The sequence below is a fragment of the Epargyreus clarus genome, unplaced genomic scaffold (assembly GCF_041222505.1).
Source record: "Epargyreus clarus isolate Ecla_fem2 unplaced genomic scaffold, WU_Ecla_fem_2.2 ptg000019l, whole genome shotgun sequence".
NCBI lineage: Eukaryota > Metazoa > Arthropoda > Insecta > Lepidoptera > Hesperiidae > Epargyreus > Epargyreus clarus.
This window is the reverse complement of record NW_027332227.1, coordinates 14,371,588-14,389,645: the sequence shown is the minus strand read 5'-3', so window position 1 is coordinate 14,389,645 and position 18,058 is coordinate 14,371,588. Positions and strand designations below refer to the sequence as shown.

Here is an 18,058-nt window from a genome sequence, read left to right as displayed (position 1 = left end):
TGTCTACATAAATGTCATAAAACAAACCTCTTTAGTACTACTATCTAAAATAACAATGTATTAGGAATGTGGTATATAAATAAAAACAAAAACAAAATATGTACCCATAAAGATAAAGAAACCTCATTTAAAGAAGCATGTATTTGCCAAACACTATTCTGGTATTACATCAGTCAAATAGATCTTACTTAATGCCACGCTCACGATTATTATTGGCAAATATACTTTGTGGGCTTTTTTGAATATTGTACTACAGTATATGTTCGAAGCTTTTTGGTACTTGTAAATCTGGTTTCCATATTTCTTGCATTAAAATACATGTTATTATAAACAAGATCTATCTTCTATAACATTTCTTACATAATTATGGCAGTGTCGCATTTATTGTTGACATGTTACTGATTCAAGTAATACATCAATAATAATAATTACTTGAACATTCTAAAATTAGTACATTAAAATTGTACTAACTCGTTTGAAAACGTAAATTTCAAGATACATTTTTATAAATACACTGTAACATTAATTACATATAATGAAAGTAATATATCATGTAATACCAATTATAATATTGTTGTTTATCTTATAGCCATATTTATAATAACTCCAAGAGCAATTATTAAAATCGATGCTAACTTCACTGTTGATGACGCCGTAGGAGGGACTGCCGTAACAACTATTGATACCTGTAATGATAACAATGATAATTGAAATAAATTACAAGACTTAAGAACAAACAAGAAAACATATAAAAATAATTTAATATTCGACATTGTAAAATCCTTAGCGGTTACTCTAATTTTATGCTATCTCATATAAAAGTTGAAACTGTAGTTACATCTTCGACTTGGAGACTTCTTCGACATTCGACAGTAACTTCTGACGTAACTTTAATACCCTTAGTGTGTGTGTTTTTAAGTTCGATCGTGTTGATTCTCAATATTTAGTTCGCCATCCACATTAACATGTAGCGCCTCTAGTGACTCGTTTAGGAACTAAAATTTGTTATTGTAATATATCGAAAATTGAGCTGTTAAGCTTTCGATGCCATTCAATACTGGATTGAAAAATGATACAATACAGTTATAAAAATATGAATTAAGTAAAAGTAACTCACTTCAGTTGTGGTGGTGGTTGTGGACCTCTTTAACGGTTGCGGCCGCGGAGTTCCAACGGGGATTCTATACAGAAATCTGCTCATTTCCCTCCTGTTAACAAGAACATATAAGATATTGATAGATTAGTTGCTTTAATAAACAAAGTGATGTCACCCCCACAATTTAGACGGCCCCAACGACTCCTCAAAAATCGTATCAAATGTAGTATTTGAGTAAAGGTCAGTAATACTCACATTTTGTGTTCAGCGCTCAGCTTGTCTTCGAGTTCAAAGTGGTTCAAATTGGAATTGACAATGGTTTGATCCCCTTCATTTACACGTATATAGTAGCAAGCTTCACGGAAATCTGGATTCAGTCTAAAGACAGAAACAATTGGCTTAAAGATTATGATGATAAATCAATTGTATGTATGGTATGATATTATTGAAAGGAGAAAAACGGTGCATGCTTTGAAATAATACGTCCTGTCAAGAATAAAACATATTTACTTAAACCTAAATAAGCTAACCGATTTTCACAGAGATCTATTAAAAAACGCAAACATTTGCTCTCCATTTAAGTTTGACATTTACATATTTAAGATGATGCACAAAACCTGCAAACGACAATTATTTGCTTACGTTTATAAAATTGAACCAACTACTGTTGTTATAAATTTAAAATGAATATTTTTAGAATTTTTATGTCAAATTTTATATTGATTCTAATAGTTAATTTTTTACGACATGAAAAACCTTGAAGCAAAAAATTATCTTTTTCTTAACGGCACTTCTTAAATGTTATTTGATTCATTTTTCCTTTTACACGAAACGAGTACTAATATATTCAAATCAACACAAATAGACTTTAATTTTAATTGTTTGATAATCAGAATTGGTAAATCAGAATCAAATTCAGTTTTTCCTATTTGTATATCCATAAGGTTGTAGAATTTTACCTTTGTCGTCCTTCAATATGATTGTTATACATCCGCCTCATATCATTCCAGCATGGCTTGTGGTTGAGGGCGCACGCGAACTCTACTATTCTGTTCCGGAACAACCTGGTCTTCGGCCGCTGCTCTACTTCCATCAGCCTCTTGTATATTGTTGATATCTTGTGCCGCATGAAGTTCTGGAAGTTTGATAAATGGTCATATGAAATTAATAGATCACTAAATAATACCCATGTTTCAAGTGTGTTTCATATGAACTCGACGTAAATATGACATAAAATATTACTTTATCATAAAATTGTAAGGACTTATTTTTGATTGACTTATACTTTGTAAATATCTTGCATAAAGTAACTCCTACAGTTCTTCGGAAAATTACTAAATGGTAAACGAAGTGGTGGTAACACTATGTCGTAAATTTTAAACTCTAAAAGTGACGATCTTTCATTGAAAATTCCGGCACTAATATTATGAACATTAATCATAAGGAAACTTAAGATGAGAAACGTCAGGATTGAGAATTTTCCATTTGTATTCTTAGGTGAACGAAATCTACCAATCTGATTATCATACATTGTGAACTATGTTTAGCACTTTTCTCATTCTAAGGTAAGACTAATTTCCAGAATTAACAATAAAATGGTTTAATAATGATTGTTTATTACCTGCCATTCCTCATAAAGTGTCTTCGTCATCCGGGTTCCTTCCGTGGTCAAAAACTCGAAGCCCGCCACAGCGGAGTCCCAAACTGTGTAACTCAACTCTTTATTTAAATAATCCAAAACTTCCAAAGCTATTTCATCATTAACGTCGCCCGCCGCGTACAGTGCAAATATGTCGTTTACTATCTGGAAATGTACGAACATACATACACATTTTTTGAAATATCTTTTAACATTTCTAGATCTTTCTTAATGAGCAATACAGCCATACCTATTTGTACTATGTAGAAACTGTGTACCACTTCCACTTTCATGTTTAAAGGATGAGATGATTTAAATTAATTTACGTGATCTAAAAAATTTCAGTATTTTCTTCTGCTTCTAATTCAAGCATTTGCAACTTCTTCAGATATTTTTTTAATCTATTGTAAGCTTTAATCTTACCTGAGCTCTATTCAGCTCACCGATAGCTAAATGATCTTCCATCAGTGTTTTAGCGATCAACCTCCAAGTTTCTTCATCATAATTTACTCGGTAGTAACCTGAATTTATAATTGATTACATTTTTATAAAAATAAAGATAAAATACTTATGTTATACTGATAGGATGGTTCATCCATTTATTGATTATTAATAGCAAGTACGTCCTTAAACTTCCTATCGCAGATATTTAAAAAAACATCGATATAAAGAGACTCGTTCAAAAATAGATTCAACGCCGAATGATCTTCGCGCATATATTGACTATAATTAATTCAGTTTACATTATAATGTTTATTTTAGCTTAAGATCTAGAACATCCATCTTTTGTATTGATTCTTAATACATTTGCATACAAGAAACAGCGATAAAATCTTAAAACTTGTAATATATCCAACGAATGCACTAGAGGAGATTCAAACGAGCGTGGGCTTTCTGCCGGCACAGAAATAGACGGTTTATTGTCGTGACTAACCGCGGCCAAGGCTTCGCCAATGTTGGTACACAAACTACTGGCACACTAACATTGGCCAAGGTTATTGCAATTATTAGCACGTATATGTGCGAAATATCTGGGATCCTAGATTTTTAGGTGTTTGAGATGTGGAAAATATTGATAATTATCGACAATATAATTTGTATCAGCAACCTATTTTAGCGCAATACGAATCTTGTCAAGTGTCAATTTCGAATATTTTCGCGGTCTAATGTTTCCTTACGATATTTATTTCGGCTTTAAAATAAGCAATAATTATAATTCAAATTCGCACTTAACTTTAAAAATTTGAAGTCAACGATTTGAATCATCCTTATTGCTTCCATAAAATAACACACATAATAACATGGGATTTGCAACATTTGAATCTATTGTTGATTATAACATCAAGATCAAATTTCAAATAAACGAGAATTTACCTGAAGCATTTCTATTGAGAACAATCCATCCACCATTGAGGTTCTCCCCGAAAGTATAAGTCTGCATGCCAATGGTAAAACGTGGCTGGTAGCAGTTGAAGCAATTTTGATTATCTTGGACGATGTACGATATAGGTATGAGATAGTTCGAGTCATGGCGATTTTCGTTCGTGAAGGAGAACTGTCGCTGAAAGAAAACGAAACATATTTTATTTTTAGTACAAAATTCTAAAACGATTGTAAACATAAATCCAAACATGTTTGCCAAACATAAAAATAAGTGATAAACATATTTTTTATCCGTTCTTGGAAAATTGTTTTCAATATTTTATTATGACAACAATTTAAATAACTGAAAAATTTATTCCATTAAAAATTATTGTTCAAATTAAATAATTTTCATATTGTAATAAAGACAGAAAAGTACAAAATGAAGCTATTTTTAATTTATTTCTGTAAAAAAGTACCTGTTTTAACATGATAGCGTTAGGTGTGCGATCTCTAAACACTTGTACGTTAACGACAGGATAGCCAGATTGATGGAACCAGGAGTTTAGCACCCTGGATGCGGTAGACCCGTTGAAGAACTGCTGGAGACATTCCACAGTGTCACGGTCTAAGCTTACCATGAAGTCGTCTAGGGAGATGTACTTTCCTCTCCTGGAATTTAAAATGAGAACGTTAAAGAAATACTTTCGACTTAAACATATCATTGAATATTTTCTAATTGTTGAAAAAAACATTGATCTGATTTTGATCAAAAAATTGGAACATCAAATAAAATATATAATAAATATAATTTGAAATATGTCATATTTTGAGCCACTCTTCAATTGAATGTTTTAAATTTTGTTGCTCACATTGCTGCAGCAAATTTACATTTATATTTTCGAGAAGGAATACTAAATGCAAATTCATTGTGCCGTTTCAGTATCCCGTCGACCTTATTCTGTTATTTTCATTCACTATCATTTGCATACATTATGTCACTTTACTGAGGTAACCTCAATTTAGGATATTATATAATTAGCGTTTACTGTTACATCGGATGAAATGAGTCACGCGAATTTATAATTAACTCTTTGCGTTGAACCAATTACTTTGTTATAACACGGTTATACTATCATTATGAACTTGACCTGTGATGTTCTTTGCTACACTTTTATTTTTATTTAGTACTATACTTTATGTGATAATTAATTTAAAGCGACATGAATTACTTTTAAAATGTTCCTGATCAAGATGTTTTTTTTTCATAATTTACATCATAATTATAAATTAAGTAACTGTTATTACCATAAAAAGAAAAGCCATACTTGTGCGCACGACTGAGATCGTCTCGCTAAGATCATATAAGTTCCATTTCACTAGATTAATTTTGAATGAAATTTTTCATCAGTATCGCATATAATTAGAATGTTAATATTTTAATACGACAAATATCCTTTTATTTGAGCTACAATTGAAAGATACACTACTTCTAATAATAAGTAATACTAATTCTAATATTAAATACAAGAAATTTATTTATTTCTTCTAACATAAAACAGATTTCAATGCCAAATATCAGCCGCACCGCATATTGTTATAATTTTTAAACACGTGTAGAAACACTTATACCACCACCTGCCTATATAATTATAGAAACTTGAACATAAACGAAGTCTATGAGAAATAAATAAAATGATTTATTTTTCATTGAAAATCGACTTGCCTTGAATTAATATAATTCACTAGCGCCTGATGGAACTTCTCAGAACCTATCCAGTTCTCAACCATCCACAATATTGACGCCGTCTTCATGGTCACCAGTTCCTTATATCTTGATGGTATGTCAATTGCCAAAGTCCTGTTGAATGACACCAATGCTGGGGTAGTGTGATGCCAGTCTACAGCCATTGCTCTGTGCTTCATTTGAAGACCATAGAAACCGATTGGCCGTCTTTGCCCTGCAGATATATCGCCGAAATTATACTGGAAATAGTAAAAGAACATAGCATTAATAACAGATTTATATAGTTATAAATAGACATTAAATTATAGCCCAGTCGTTACAGTGCAGAGTTGCAGCTATCCCAATCTTTGACATCAACATCCAGGTTTTCCAGATCCAGGTTATGAGGCTATTTATTTGCTGTACAAGGAAGAAAAAATACATTTTTTAAATCAGGATACTCATTGTATAGTATAATTTGAAATCGAAATCTTATTAGTCATTGCGGTGGTCACCCGAGCATTTTAGGAGGATTTCCACACATAATAATGGGAGCATAGCAAGTTGATTACGTATAAGGTTGACGTAAGTGATAATTTATTTCAATGTGTACTAATGCATAACGCAAAATAATCGCCATAACGTGAGATCAGTTCAGAAGTCGTCTGGAACATAAATTGATTACATCATCTCAATTGATTTTTGTATACCGTTTCAAAAGGCTAATCCCGAATAGTTACTAAACCTAATAGTGAAGTTCCATAAAACTACATGACGTTGAAAAATGTAAAAGATAGCCATGGACACCTGGGACGATATCAAATTAAGAGTCCTACTTAAAGTTGATCTTGGTTGTGTTACTAACAAAGACTGAGCTCAAAGTGTAAAAACTAGTACACCTCAGCTCGACATTGCTGTTTTAAACCAGAAATAGTGGAGCGGTCGTGACTCTGCACTCGAACACTGGGAATTCCACCTCCTTCAACATTACTCATAAATCTTCAGGATTAATACACCGTTCAAGTGAGTGTATAAATAAAACTTTCATCATACCAATATGAAATTTACAAGATTTAACAACAACTGCATAATATTTCCCCAAAAAGGATAATAACCTTCCTAGGGTTACTCGTTTGAAAGTAGATTTATGATTAACTTTAAATAACTAGGTGCTAAGTTCTATCAGTATAGTAGTAGTAGTATATCATTTACATGTAAGTATTTCGAACCTCACCTGAGCCAAGAAGTAATAAGCCAGGTATGTAGCAACGCCTTCCTTAAACCACTCCTCCTTCCATCGCGTGCGTTCCGGCTCGCCAGGGTTCCCCAGCCAAATCCGACAAAGTTGTTGCGATAGCTCGAAAGTCATTCTGTCTATCTGCTTGATGCTTGTGTCTTCGGGTCTATAGGCGAGTCTGTTTTCGCTGAAATTATGATATAAAAAATGTTTTTTCTTACTTCAAGTGCTAGATGCAGCTGTCTTTTGGTTTGAGAGATAGCATAAGGAAGAGATACACGCAACATACCAACGTTGTTCTCAAAGAATGTACAAATTCATATGATGTCCGTAAACGACAGTGACCATGCAGTTGACTTGATGGTTAGTTAACATCAGGTAAACTACATGCACGTTTGATACTTTGATTTTATAGAAACTAGACAAAAATGGAGATAAAATTGTTACTAAAGATTGTAACTGTAGATTCCACTTGTTTTATAATCAAAATCACATTAATCATATGGTAAATAGTCATAATTTAGTGCATTTCCAAAGCCGTAACCGAACATCGTTTTTGGCAATACTCCAGGAAAATTATGTGCATAAAGTTATATTTAAAAATGTTTTTTTTAAATAATGATAATCGATGCTATGTCGATTACCCTGAAATACATTCTTATCACAATGATCTTATGATGTCACCTAATGTAAAATTAACTGCCTACTTCGCTCTTAGATATTAATGAAGTTCAAAAGGCCAGATGTAATCTTTACTGGAACTAATGGATGACGTGTAGCTTAGGCATCATAAGTAAAAGACAAAATCCCATCTATCACGCTAGATACCGTCACCTCGGTTTTTTTTAAATCGATTTCAATTTCTTAGAAATACAGAAACTCGTTAAAGATTAGCGACATTACTTAAGTCGCTCAACTTGTAATATCGTATTTAAGAGGTAAATATATTAGTTTTATTTACAGCCCTAAATACGATATCGACAAGCGATCTGAATCAAGTAACGGGCATTGAAGACATATTATACATAAATAAAAAAATCCTTAATTCAGTTATTTCAATACCGCCATAATAAGGAAACATATGAGATTAATGTTAAATATTTTAAAAGATAAAGATGTCAACGATGTATCAAAGATACATATACTCGTATAACGTTGTAGAAAAGAACAGTAGGAATTTATCGTTATTTAAAAATGTAACCCATAAAGATTACTATAATACCTAGGTTCTAAAGCAAGAACGTCATTAGTCTGAAATCTATTTCAGCTTTCAATAACACGGCACGTACTCTCCAAACAGCCAATTATAAACATAAGCGTAACGATAAAACATCTGTTTCGCTATTTTTCAACCTTGCTTATTCAGAGGAAGGTTTTTCATGAAACTGAATTAAGTACTTTCCATATTATAAAAACATGGCCAGGTAAATGTATGTCTATGGTGTTTACTGAGAGAAAAACGTATCTTTTGACATTCAGAAAGTGCTCTGTAAAGAACCTATTTTGAATAAAAACATTTGATTTGAATTGATTTCGTTTTGAAATCGAGGTTCACAATTGGTAAGGTACCAGAGGATCTCATTGATTTAGTAGAACGTTGTTTTCAACTTTAATAGAACTTTAAATGTTATGTGTAGCAGGAAGCAGATTTTAACAAAAATGGAATGCGTACCATATTATTAACTAGCCGGTTTATTAAAAAACTTAGCAAATATATGGGTCTTGTATAATAAAATCGCCCACAAAAAGTGTTATTTAAGATTAAGAAGCGTTGGTACGAAACATCGTAAGCATTTGTAATATTTGAGCACTTTATTATATCTCGCATGTAAGTTAAAATGTCTATAATAAGATTTCCATAGTCTTTGAACGATAATATGATAATAATATAAATAATCCACTTACCCGTTAGTCAAAAGGTTCCAGCTACCAATCTCGTATCCATTCAGGATTAATGGGACCGCTACTATATTTATAGGCCCATACACAAGAGGCCGATTGATCGAAGCATACTCATGTATCAGATTTATTATCGTTTCTCCAAACTTAAGAACATAAGTATAATACTGTAGATTTGGGACTGGTGCCCATATGACTAAGGTGTCGTTTGTATTTTTAGCTGTAACCTGGCGACTTCCAAACTGTGAGTAGTGGAAGCCAAGTTGGTGCAGGGCGACTTGTGGCGACGGCATGTACTCGATAATGACGTAGTTATCTTTGAGGCTAAAAAGATAGATAAACACGGTTTAGTATATTTCAATGAAAAAGCGACAATATTTGAAGGAATCAAACATTGAGTTGTGTGAAATTTTACCAAGTTACTGAAACTTTACTAACATTTTTTCTGATGATGCTAAACTACTTTAGGTATAAGCTATAATAAGCTCATATTTGAAAACTGTTTCTTAATTGGAGTTGATATATGTTGGATGTTTCTCTTATAAAACTGGACCACGAGCGATGTTCATTCACAGTTGTTTAATTAGTGCGACAATTACACAAGTATGAATGAACAACTTTGTTTTGAATGGAACTTAATAAATGCCGTCAGTAATTCATTAAGAAATGGAGATATCTTACTGATTAATCTAGTCTGTCACGGTTATATTGATTCGCTAATTAGATGTCACTTATAAGGCATTGGTGACCACAACACGGTGGTCGATAGCTGGAATTAGACCTGTCTGCAGTTTTTTTGCCAATTTCTAGACGAGTACTGGTGACTTTCTCTTCATCGTGAGCTAAAATGGTCATGTCTCTCGGAAACTGAGTATATTATCGGCTTTCATCAACAAGTATTATGAAGTTATTTCACTAGAAACGATTGAAATTTCCATCGATTGGTATTTTTCGTGAATGTCTTTATTTCTTAATTAAGCCATATTTGAACGTAATTGCATTCCGAGTATCATTAGAAAGCAACATAAAAATGTTGTTAAATTCTTTTAGAGGCAAGATACTATGGAGAAGCAGGCAACTTATTAGTAAATTACTAAGTAAAATCTGAACTTTCTAATTGAACTAAAGTATCTTAATTCATCAATTTGCTTTGTGATAATTGATTTCCTACTCGAGACTTAGTACCATAATAGGATTGCTACAAATGTATCGCATGAGAACGGTGTCAATTATTGAAGTAACTGGCCGTAGTACTTAGTTAGAAAGTAAGCAAAAACGAAGATATAATAAATTTAAAACTACAAGACTTCCAGAGAATATGTTTAAACACGTAGAAGATACCAATACTTTTTAAATTAAGAAGTCTACCTGTTTTGAGTACAAAATAATTAAGATACTATAGATAGATTCAGACGTACTGAAAGACCTTTTCCGTGTAAAAATGTTGAAGACTTCAAAGCCTTAACAAGTTTCTTAAAATACGTATATGTTATACATACAAAAGTTTTTTGTACAATAATTATGAGGGCAGTTCTCTAAATGCTAACTATGAATTTGGTAAATCACGCAATGATTATATTTGTCAAACACTCGAACGTAGTATTGATGTCAATTATTACTTGCGGTTACTCTGCGGTCAGTACTGCAAGGTTGGACATCCGTATGTTATTTCGAGACTCGGCTATTTATAACAATAATAATAGAAAGTCGTCCAAATCTATTTGGTTATGAATTCAAAACTTACAAGTCAATGTTCGGACTTGCTTGCTTATTGTTAAGTGTAGGCTATGAAATATTGGTTTGAATTCTATTCCTTATATAGAAAAAAGTCAAATATCAATTGTTAAAGTTCTAGAAGCCATAAATCTTACAATTAGATTTGTGGATAATACGGTTAAACATAACATAATACACACTGATCTCCTTAACTTTACTCAGACCTTTACTCCAAATGATAGCCTCTTACCTATATTTCCGTTGTTCTTTAGAAATCACCACACTTGTGTTGGTATACTGAGTGCCACTATGGGGCGGTAAGATATAGACTTTGAACTTGAAGACCGCTTCGAACTGTGCGTTGTCGAAACACGGGAAGAAGTACTTCGCCCTGTTTGGAGAGAGACGGGTCGTGTAGATGTACCTGAAATTAAAAAAAAAAGTTATATTTTCAGTCACATAGTACAAATAAGAGTTGAGATTAATGACACGTTAAGAAATTTCAGTTATTCTTGATAATAAACCTTGACCGTGAGAAAACTTTTACCAGTGGTTAGTAAATCGGTATTGAGAAAATAATCAATGACAATTTTTTTAACAACAAACATTTATAAATTCTTGTTTTATATGTCATTGTAGAGTAAACTCTTAGATGCCACTTAATATTTATATGACTTTACTATTATTTACGTAGTAACTATTTATTAATCTGTGCTATTATTATCACAGTACTTCGATGTATAAACAACGATTTTTCATTTATAATATTAACGTGTTAGGGGAGTGTGACAGTTATTCATTAAATTTTGTCGTTGAAAAGTCGTTGTCGTAAGTTGAAAAAAAGAATACTTTATCATTCTAATTTCTTTGTTCTTTCCTCTACGTTTAATTGTTTTTATTCTTTGATTATTACTTTAGTTCCCATAAACGCAACAAAAACTAAATAGCGTTATCTATTTAAATGCATACGACGCAGACCGAACACCTCTACATATGGAGTTACCGGCAAAAACTAGACGCGCGCCCACAATGCCTGGCAAGGTCAGGAGCGCTGACGCGTTACGTGGGATCAGGCAGTTATGTTGCGATTTCATTGACAAACAGATGTTATGGCAGAAATCATGATAAGAATAAGAATATTGATTAGATCATACATGATAAAGGGTTCAATGTAAAGACTATTGGACGCACAAACGAAGACACGTTACTATTGAAGTATAGTTCTTCTATCTGAAGAAGTCAGTCCGATCCCCGCGCGTAACGGGATTATAATAAAAACAATAAATAATTTATGTCTATTAGTTTATGGGGATATTGTCTAATAAATAACTTATTTTGTTTCTGTTTCAGGGCCGAAGCATGATAGCTAACGTTTATCCCGAAGCTTAGTTAGTGTTTAATTTACGAAGACATCTATGGAACCCGAATGGACTTCGTGAGATAGAAGAACTATAAGAAGAAAGATTGGCAATTCTCAGAAAGTTTTTTTATTACTATAATGGCACTGATAAATTAAATCCAGAATTAACTCAAATAAGTAAACAAATTTAATTGAAATGTGTTTTAATTTTGGTGTCATTCAAATACAAACAAGTAACTAGTTGCAAACAGATTTGGAAGGAGTGATTTCAACAAATATTGTTTTGACTTCAGAAATAAAATTTCCATTTCAATAGAAATGCATTCGTATTAAATAAGTTTTCAAATAACGTTTGATGGAATAAAATAACATATTTAGAACTCATTGACTTTAGGCGCCACATCTTCAATGTCATGGGCGTTGAAGCGTCACCTTATTCCACAACGGGATGTTATTGACCTAATATATTGTTACAGAGCACTCATGATTAGTTTGTACTTTACTTTTGACGGTGGTAGAACCCTTTGTGGTTCGACTCCGGCGGCACCACCGCCACACCTATTTCTGCCTTATAACAGCAGTGCTAGGCGCTGCTGTGTTCCGGTTTGAAGGGTGTGGTAAGGGAGACAGACTTTTCCGAGGCGTTCCAGCTTAGTCCTCAGGGGTAGCGGCGCATCTGTGGCCGACCTCAGGTAGGAATATCTAATCCTATCTGGGGTTGATTACAGATGTCCATGGGCGGCAGTAGCCACTTACCATCAGGTGGACTGCATGCTCGTCTGCTACTCTTATATTGTAAAAAAAAAAAAAAAAAAACTTGATGAGACTATCATATCCTCTAATAACATCCCTCATCACTAAATCAAGTTATGGATTATTTTCAAAAAAATAGTATTATTATAAAGCATTACAGCAGAATTTATTAAAAGCAGTGATAGCCTAGTGGTTAAGAAACTCGGCCTCTCGATCGATAGGTCCCAGGTTCAAATCCCAGCCACGCACCTCTTATTTTTCAAAGTTATGTGCGTATTAGAAATTAATTATCACTTGCTGAAACCTGCACACCTGAGATATTTATAAAAAAATCTCAAAAGTATTTGAAGTCTACCAATACGCACTTGGCCAGCGCGGTGGACTACGGCCTAAATATTTTGATTCTGAGAAGAGACCCGTGCCCACTAGTGGAACAAGAATGGGTTGATGATGATGATATAAAGCATGACAATGTAAGTACCATTGTCTTTGTGCATATCCTTTTCACTATACAGTAGACACTGTAAATTTTAGAAATTGAATACGAGTTCTATGTGGTTTTTGCCATTAACATTCAAAATTAAAGCAAATTATAATTAGTGGCTGTGTAACATTCATATCCGCGTTACATTTAGTGGCGGTATGCTAGGTATGCTAGAATTAACGCCTGGCTTATTAGCACTCGACTAGGTAACAACTTCTATTTATAGTCTTGAAAAAGTAGGCAAATCTATGACTCCCGCTTAACACTGTAGGTAAAGATGTAATACATTTTATACTGTGTGGGTAAGGGTATATTTTCATTACAATACTTTTTTAATTACTTTATGTTAATTAGAGTCTATTTAATTGCTGGTGAGTAGCAATCTAACGGAAAACTATATTAAAATAAAGAAGGATAATATATTGTTTAGAGAATAAGATGTCATAATGAATAAAATCAAAGAAAGTAAATAATGGAGCTGTTATTGATTTTTTTTATTACATAAAAAAATATTTCTGGAATAATCAGCTTACAGCTGTAAGAACTAAACGAGTCCAATACCTATTCAAGTATCCTTGTTAATAAATCTCAAGATCTGATTTCTTAAACCTGATAACGTTCAATCACCGTCTTGATTGAGCGCTATCAGATTTAAGAAAGTTACTTATGGTTCAAATGCCATTTAGGTAGCTAAAGTACATTGTGCCCTCATTCGCGTGCCTAACGAACCGTCTCGTGAGGGTCATCTATACGCCTTATTGAGCCTAATAATAGTATATGATTTAAGTTTTTATGTCTTAAATGTATGAGGAAAACGTGCTAAAAGTCTTCAATTAAAAAAATTGTCTTGATGTTAAGTGCTCCTATCCCATTGATGACAAAACAATGTCATTTATTCAGAGTAAGATAGGAATCGTACACCCTGTTAATCACTTCGGTATTCTGTTAACTTATTGCATATAGGAGTAATAGTCACTGTATATTCATATGTTGTTAAAACTGGGCATCAAAATTGTCGAAAGGTATGTAAAAATCTATCAATCCGGTTTTGACCAGTGGACTATGGATTTATCATCTCATCTCATTCTGTGAGTAAATGCGTGCCTAGTAGTGGGGCAGTAACAGCTACCTGCTACCACAATATTATATGATGCTGCTATACAAACAGACATAGAAGACGTGGTAGTACTACATTTAAACCATAAATAATTCCATTGTAATTTAATTTTGCGAAATGGCAAACTTGAATATATTGTAACAAAAAGAACCAATGTCAAAAACACTAAAGCAGGCCTAGTATGGTCACTAATAGGTAGCCACTAAAGGTCCAAAACCGTGGGATAGAAGGCCGACCACTTTGCATATATGTATGGTACGGGGCCAATGTTAAATAGTTTGTCTTGTATACGCCCAGTATACTAATTACACGACATGTTCTAATTTTATTATGTAAGTATAATAATGAAGTCTTAAGTTGTAAAACACATAATCAAGGACGCTAAATAGAAATATTTTGGCTAGCAAATGTACACAGCAGACAAGAGGAAGCATAAAATAGGTAAAATACTAATATAATTCATTAATATTTCTGTGTAAAATGGGCACTTTTTCCGGTATGAGTAAATGGCAATTACTATCATAATGACTTTACCTCTTGTTTATGTCTACGCGTATGTATTATAAAATGACTTGTTATACTACTTTAGAAGCATTTTTAAATTGATGTTTTTAGGGTTTCATATCCAAAGGGTTAAAACCTTTTGAGTTAACCTCCGCTGTCTCTTCGTCTGTACGTCTGCCCGGCAGTCACAGGACTCTATCTCTTGAACCATAGTAGAAACATTATTTTTTTGAAGGTGTAATTCTGTTATCATTATAACAAAAATACCAATAAATGGGGTCGCCATTCAAGAAAATGAAGAATCTTTCGGTGAACCGTAATAGGGAGAGTTTAAAATTTCTAAAGCATTTACTTCTACTTCTGTTATGGTATCAAATACTAAAACTAAAATATAAATGAAATTTTGGTTGAAGGAAGTTCGACTCATACTGGGCTTGAAGTTTTTGTCCACCTATAGCTTAGTGGAAATATTTTAGTAACATGAATACTCGTTTACCGGTTCAATCTCATGAAAAAGGTCCTGTTAAAATAAAAGGTCTGCTCTTTGTGCTCAATGATTGATGAGGGCAGGGCTACTGAGGGGCTTCTAAAGGTCAGGGGGTATTAGAACATCAATGACCTCGTTTGGATCATTGAAGTGAAGGAGATAGTGGACTAAGACTGCTGACATAGCTATACCTACTGACTACTGACGTAACTATACTTATAAACACATGAACGTTTAATAAAAAAAAAAAACAAATCCAGTGTAAAAGACAACGTAGAAGACAAAAGGTTTTACTTAAATGAAAGGTAAATACTTCATCTTCATCATATTGTTCATATACTCCATAAAAAAGTAGTAAATGGTAAAATCAGCGTTTTAAGTTACCAGTTACTCAAACAAGATTTTTTTCATCTTTTACATCACTACAAAAATTATTAAAGTAATTTTTCATTACCTTTTAATATTGATATCGTTGTATTTGAAAAAATCTTACCTCTTACCATCTTCACCATCATACGGTACAATAAAAATCCCATCACTATCCGGCTTCAAGCGTTTATTAAACGAAATTCTTATCAAATACTGCGTCTTCGATACACTATACTGTTTCAGTGGTTCGTTCAAATAAATGTACAACTTTCCCTTTCTCTCATCATACTCGTATGGTCTGTACTGATTCACAATATCTACGTTTCCATACATAACTTTTATCGAACCATCCTTTATATCCAATCCATGACTGTCTAATTCTATGATGTTTACGTTAGGCGCATTTGCAATTACCGTTATGACCATATCACAGTCGTAGTAAGAGTTGCCATCTTGATAAATATGCGGAAACAGTGTGATGTCATACTGTACTGGATACACTGTGTAGTTCAAACACTCTTCTTCACGTAAAACGTTAGCGTCACTCCGAAAAACGTAACATAAAACAAGAATCCACGTTAAGTGAAACATTTTTTTTTATTTTAATTTTCCGCCACCAGTATATTTTTACAAAGGCCAGTCACTATGATTTTTGTTGGTAACAAAACATTTTAACTAATTTCGTGTTCATAATTTTTCAAAAATCAAAAATTAAAAAATTAAAAATCAAAAATTAAAAATTACACAAATTATTAATGTAACGCGTACAATATACGATTTAAAATTTAATATTTTTTAAACTTTATAAAACTTAAAATTTTGAAACGTTAGCTAAATTATATTTTATATCTGTAGCTTCGTTCGACGTTCGATTTCGCGCCAAAACGCAGCTCACGTGAGTACGTCCAACCGCGAAGCTTGCGAGTACGAGTATAGAATTCGCGGTCGCGCATCCGCAAGTTTGGCGCCATTAACAACCAGTATAGAAGACCTTCGCTTCCCCCCTTTCTTCATACAGTTTTAGAACAATACAGGGTTACGTCAAACAACATCATAGTTCAACTTACATTGGCATGATGACATTCTATTTATTGTTTGTTTTCGTAACGTCATTTCAGAGCAAGGGTAATTTCTATGAAACGATTATGTTGCAAAAACTATGACGGAGAATGTAAAAATAATAATGCTGAGTGTTCAGAAACTCTTCAAGGTGAGGATTCAATAATAACCTCGTATTAAAATAGCGAGTGCGTAAGCAGTGGTTTCTGCTAATACGAATCCGAAGGAAAGTACGAATATAAGGAAAATTTAACATTTAATATTGTATAGGTATATAAGCCAATTGTGCTTCTTAGAAATTTCTTGCGCCCATTGCAAAAAATACGTTTATTTAATACAAATAATTGTCAAAATTAATAATAAGAAGAATATTTCATGGAATTCGTTCTCTTTCGTTGTAAACATAGTATTACTGATTGACATAACTCTTGACACATAGATAGACAAACATAATATGCTATGAATCAGGTGGCTAGCACGTCGTAAACATAATAATCTGTACCTACTAAAAGACCAACTATTCCGTCACAGAGCTGGGCAGGGGTCTTATATTAGACTACACACACCTTAAGAACTTTTTTTTCCAAACTATTAGGCACGTACATAGTTTTTTCACGAGGTTTACTTTCAAATTAAAAACGAGATAATTTGTAGCAGGCAAAAACTTGAATTGGGATTTTGAAAACCTGGGTTACTTACGATTGCTTTTGTCATATTTAAACTGGTAAATGATGTAAAACAGTCCTTGAGAAAATACATAGTCATTAATTTCTTAAAACCCTACAATTACTACTGAGTAGTGAGGCATGTTCACTTATAGACCTGGTGATTTAACATCATTTTATTGCTAATAGGTTTACTGATATTTTCTGACGAAACTTTAATTAAATGGAAGTACCTATCAAATAAGAATGCATTTAAGTAATGTTAGTGACCACCGCCAGTCAACATTTGCAATCAACACCTATTATGATTAAAATCTCATCTGAGGTCGGTCATGATCGGCCAGAATATTTTTTAGGGAGGTGGATTGCCATTTTTCGCTGACGGATACGTAATTCTGTGATTGTTTGCTGCTGGCAGCCTTTATTTCTCTTACACTGACATACCTATACTCATTTCAAGAAGTTTTTTTACTGATATTTCAACATTTCACAGGTTGTTTGGTCCTTACGAGCTTTTTCGCTAATAAATACACATTTCACAGACTTCACTTATGTACTTTCTTTCCGCCCAGCTTCACTTGCACC

At 33.0% G+C, this 18,058-nt stretch overlaps 1 protein-coding gene across 1 annotated transcript; it reads right to left on the bottom strand.

Annotated features, from left to right (window-relative positions):
* Positions 1-123: 123 nt before the first annotated feature.
* Positions 124-16,686, bottom strand: LOC140750354 (aminopeptidase N). The gene is made up of 13 exons (XM_073083830.1): positions 15,874-16,686; positions 10,926-11,099; positions 8,966-9,283; positions 7,058-7,247; positions 5,824-6,083; positions 4,577-4,769; positions 4,110-4,296; positions 3,159-3,256; positions 2,718-2,900; positions 2,056-2,231; positions 1,352-1,474; positions 1,118-1,208; positions 124-686 (listed from the first exon to the last, which is right to left on the bottom strand). Exons 1-13 carry the CDS (start codon positions 16,338-16,340, stop codon positions 579-581), a joined length of 2,568 nt encoding a protein of 855 aa, XP_072939931.1. The 5' UTR covers positions 16,341-16,686; the 3' UTR covers positions 124-578.
* Between the last annotated feature and the right edge of the window lie 1,372 nt (positions 16,687-18,058).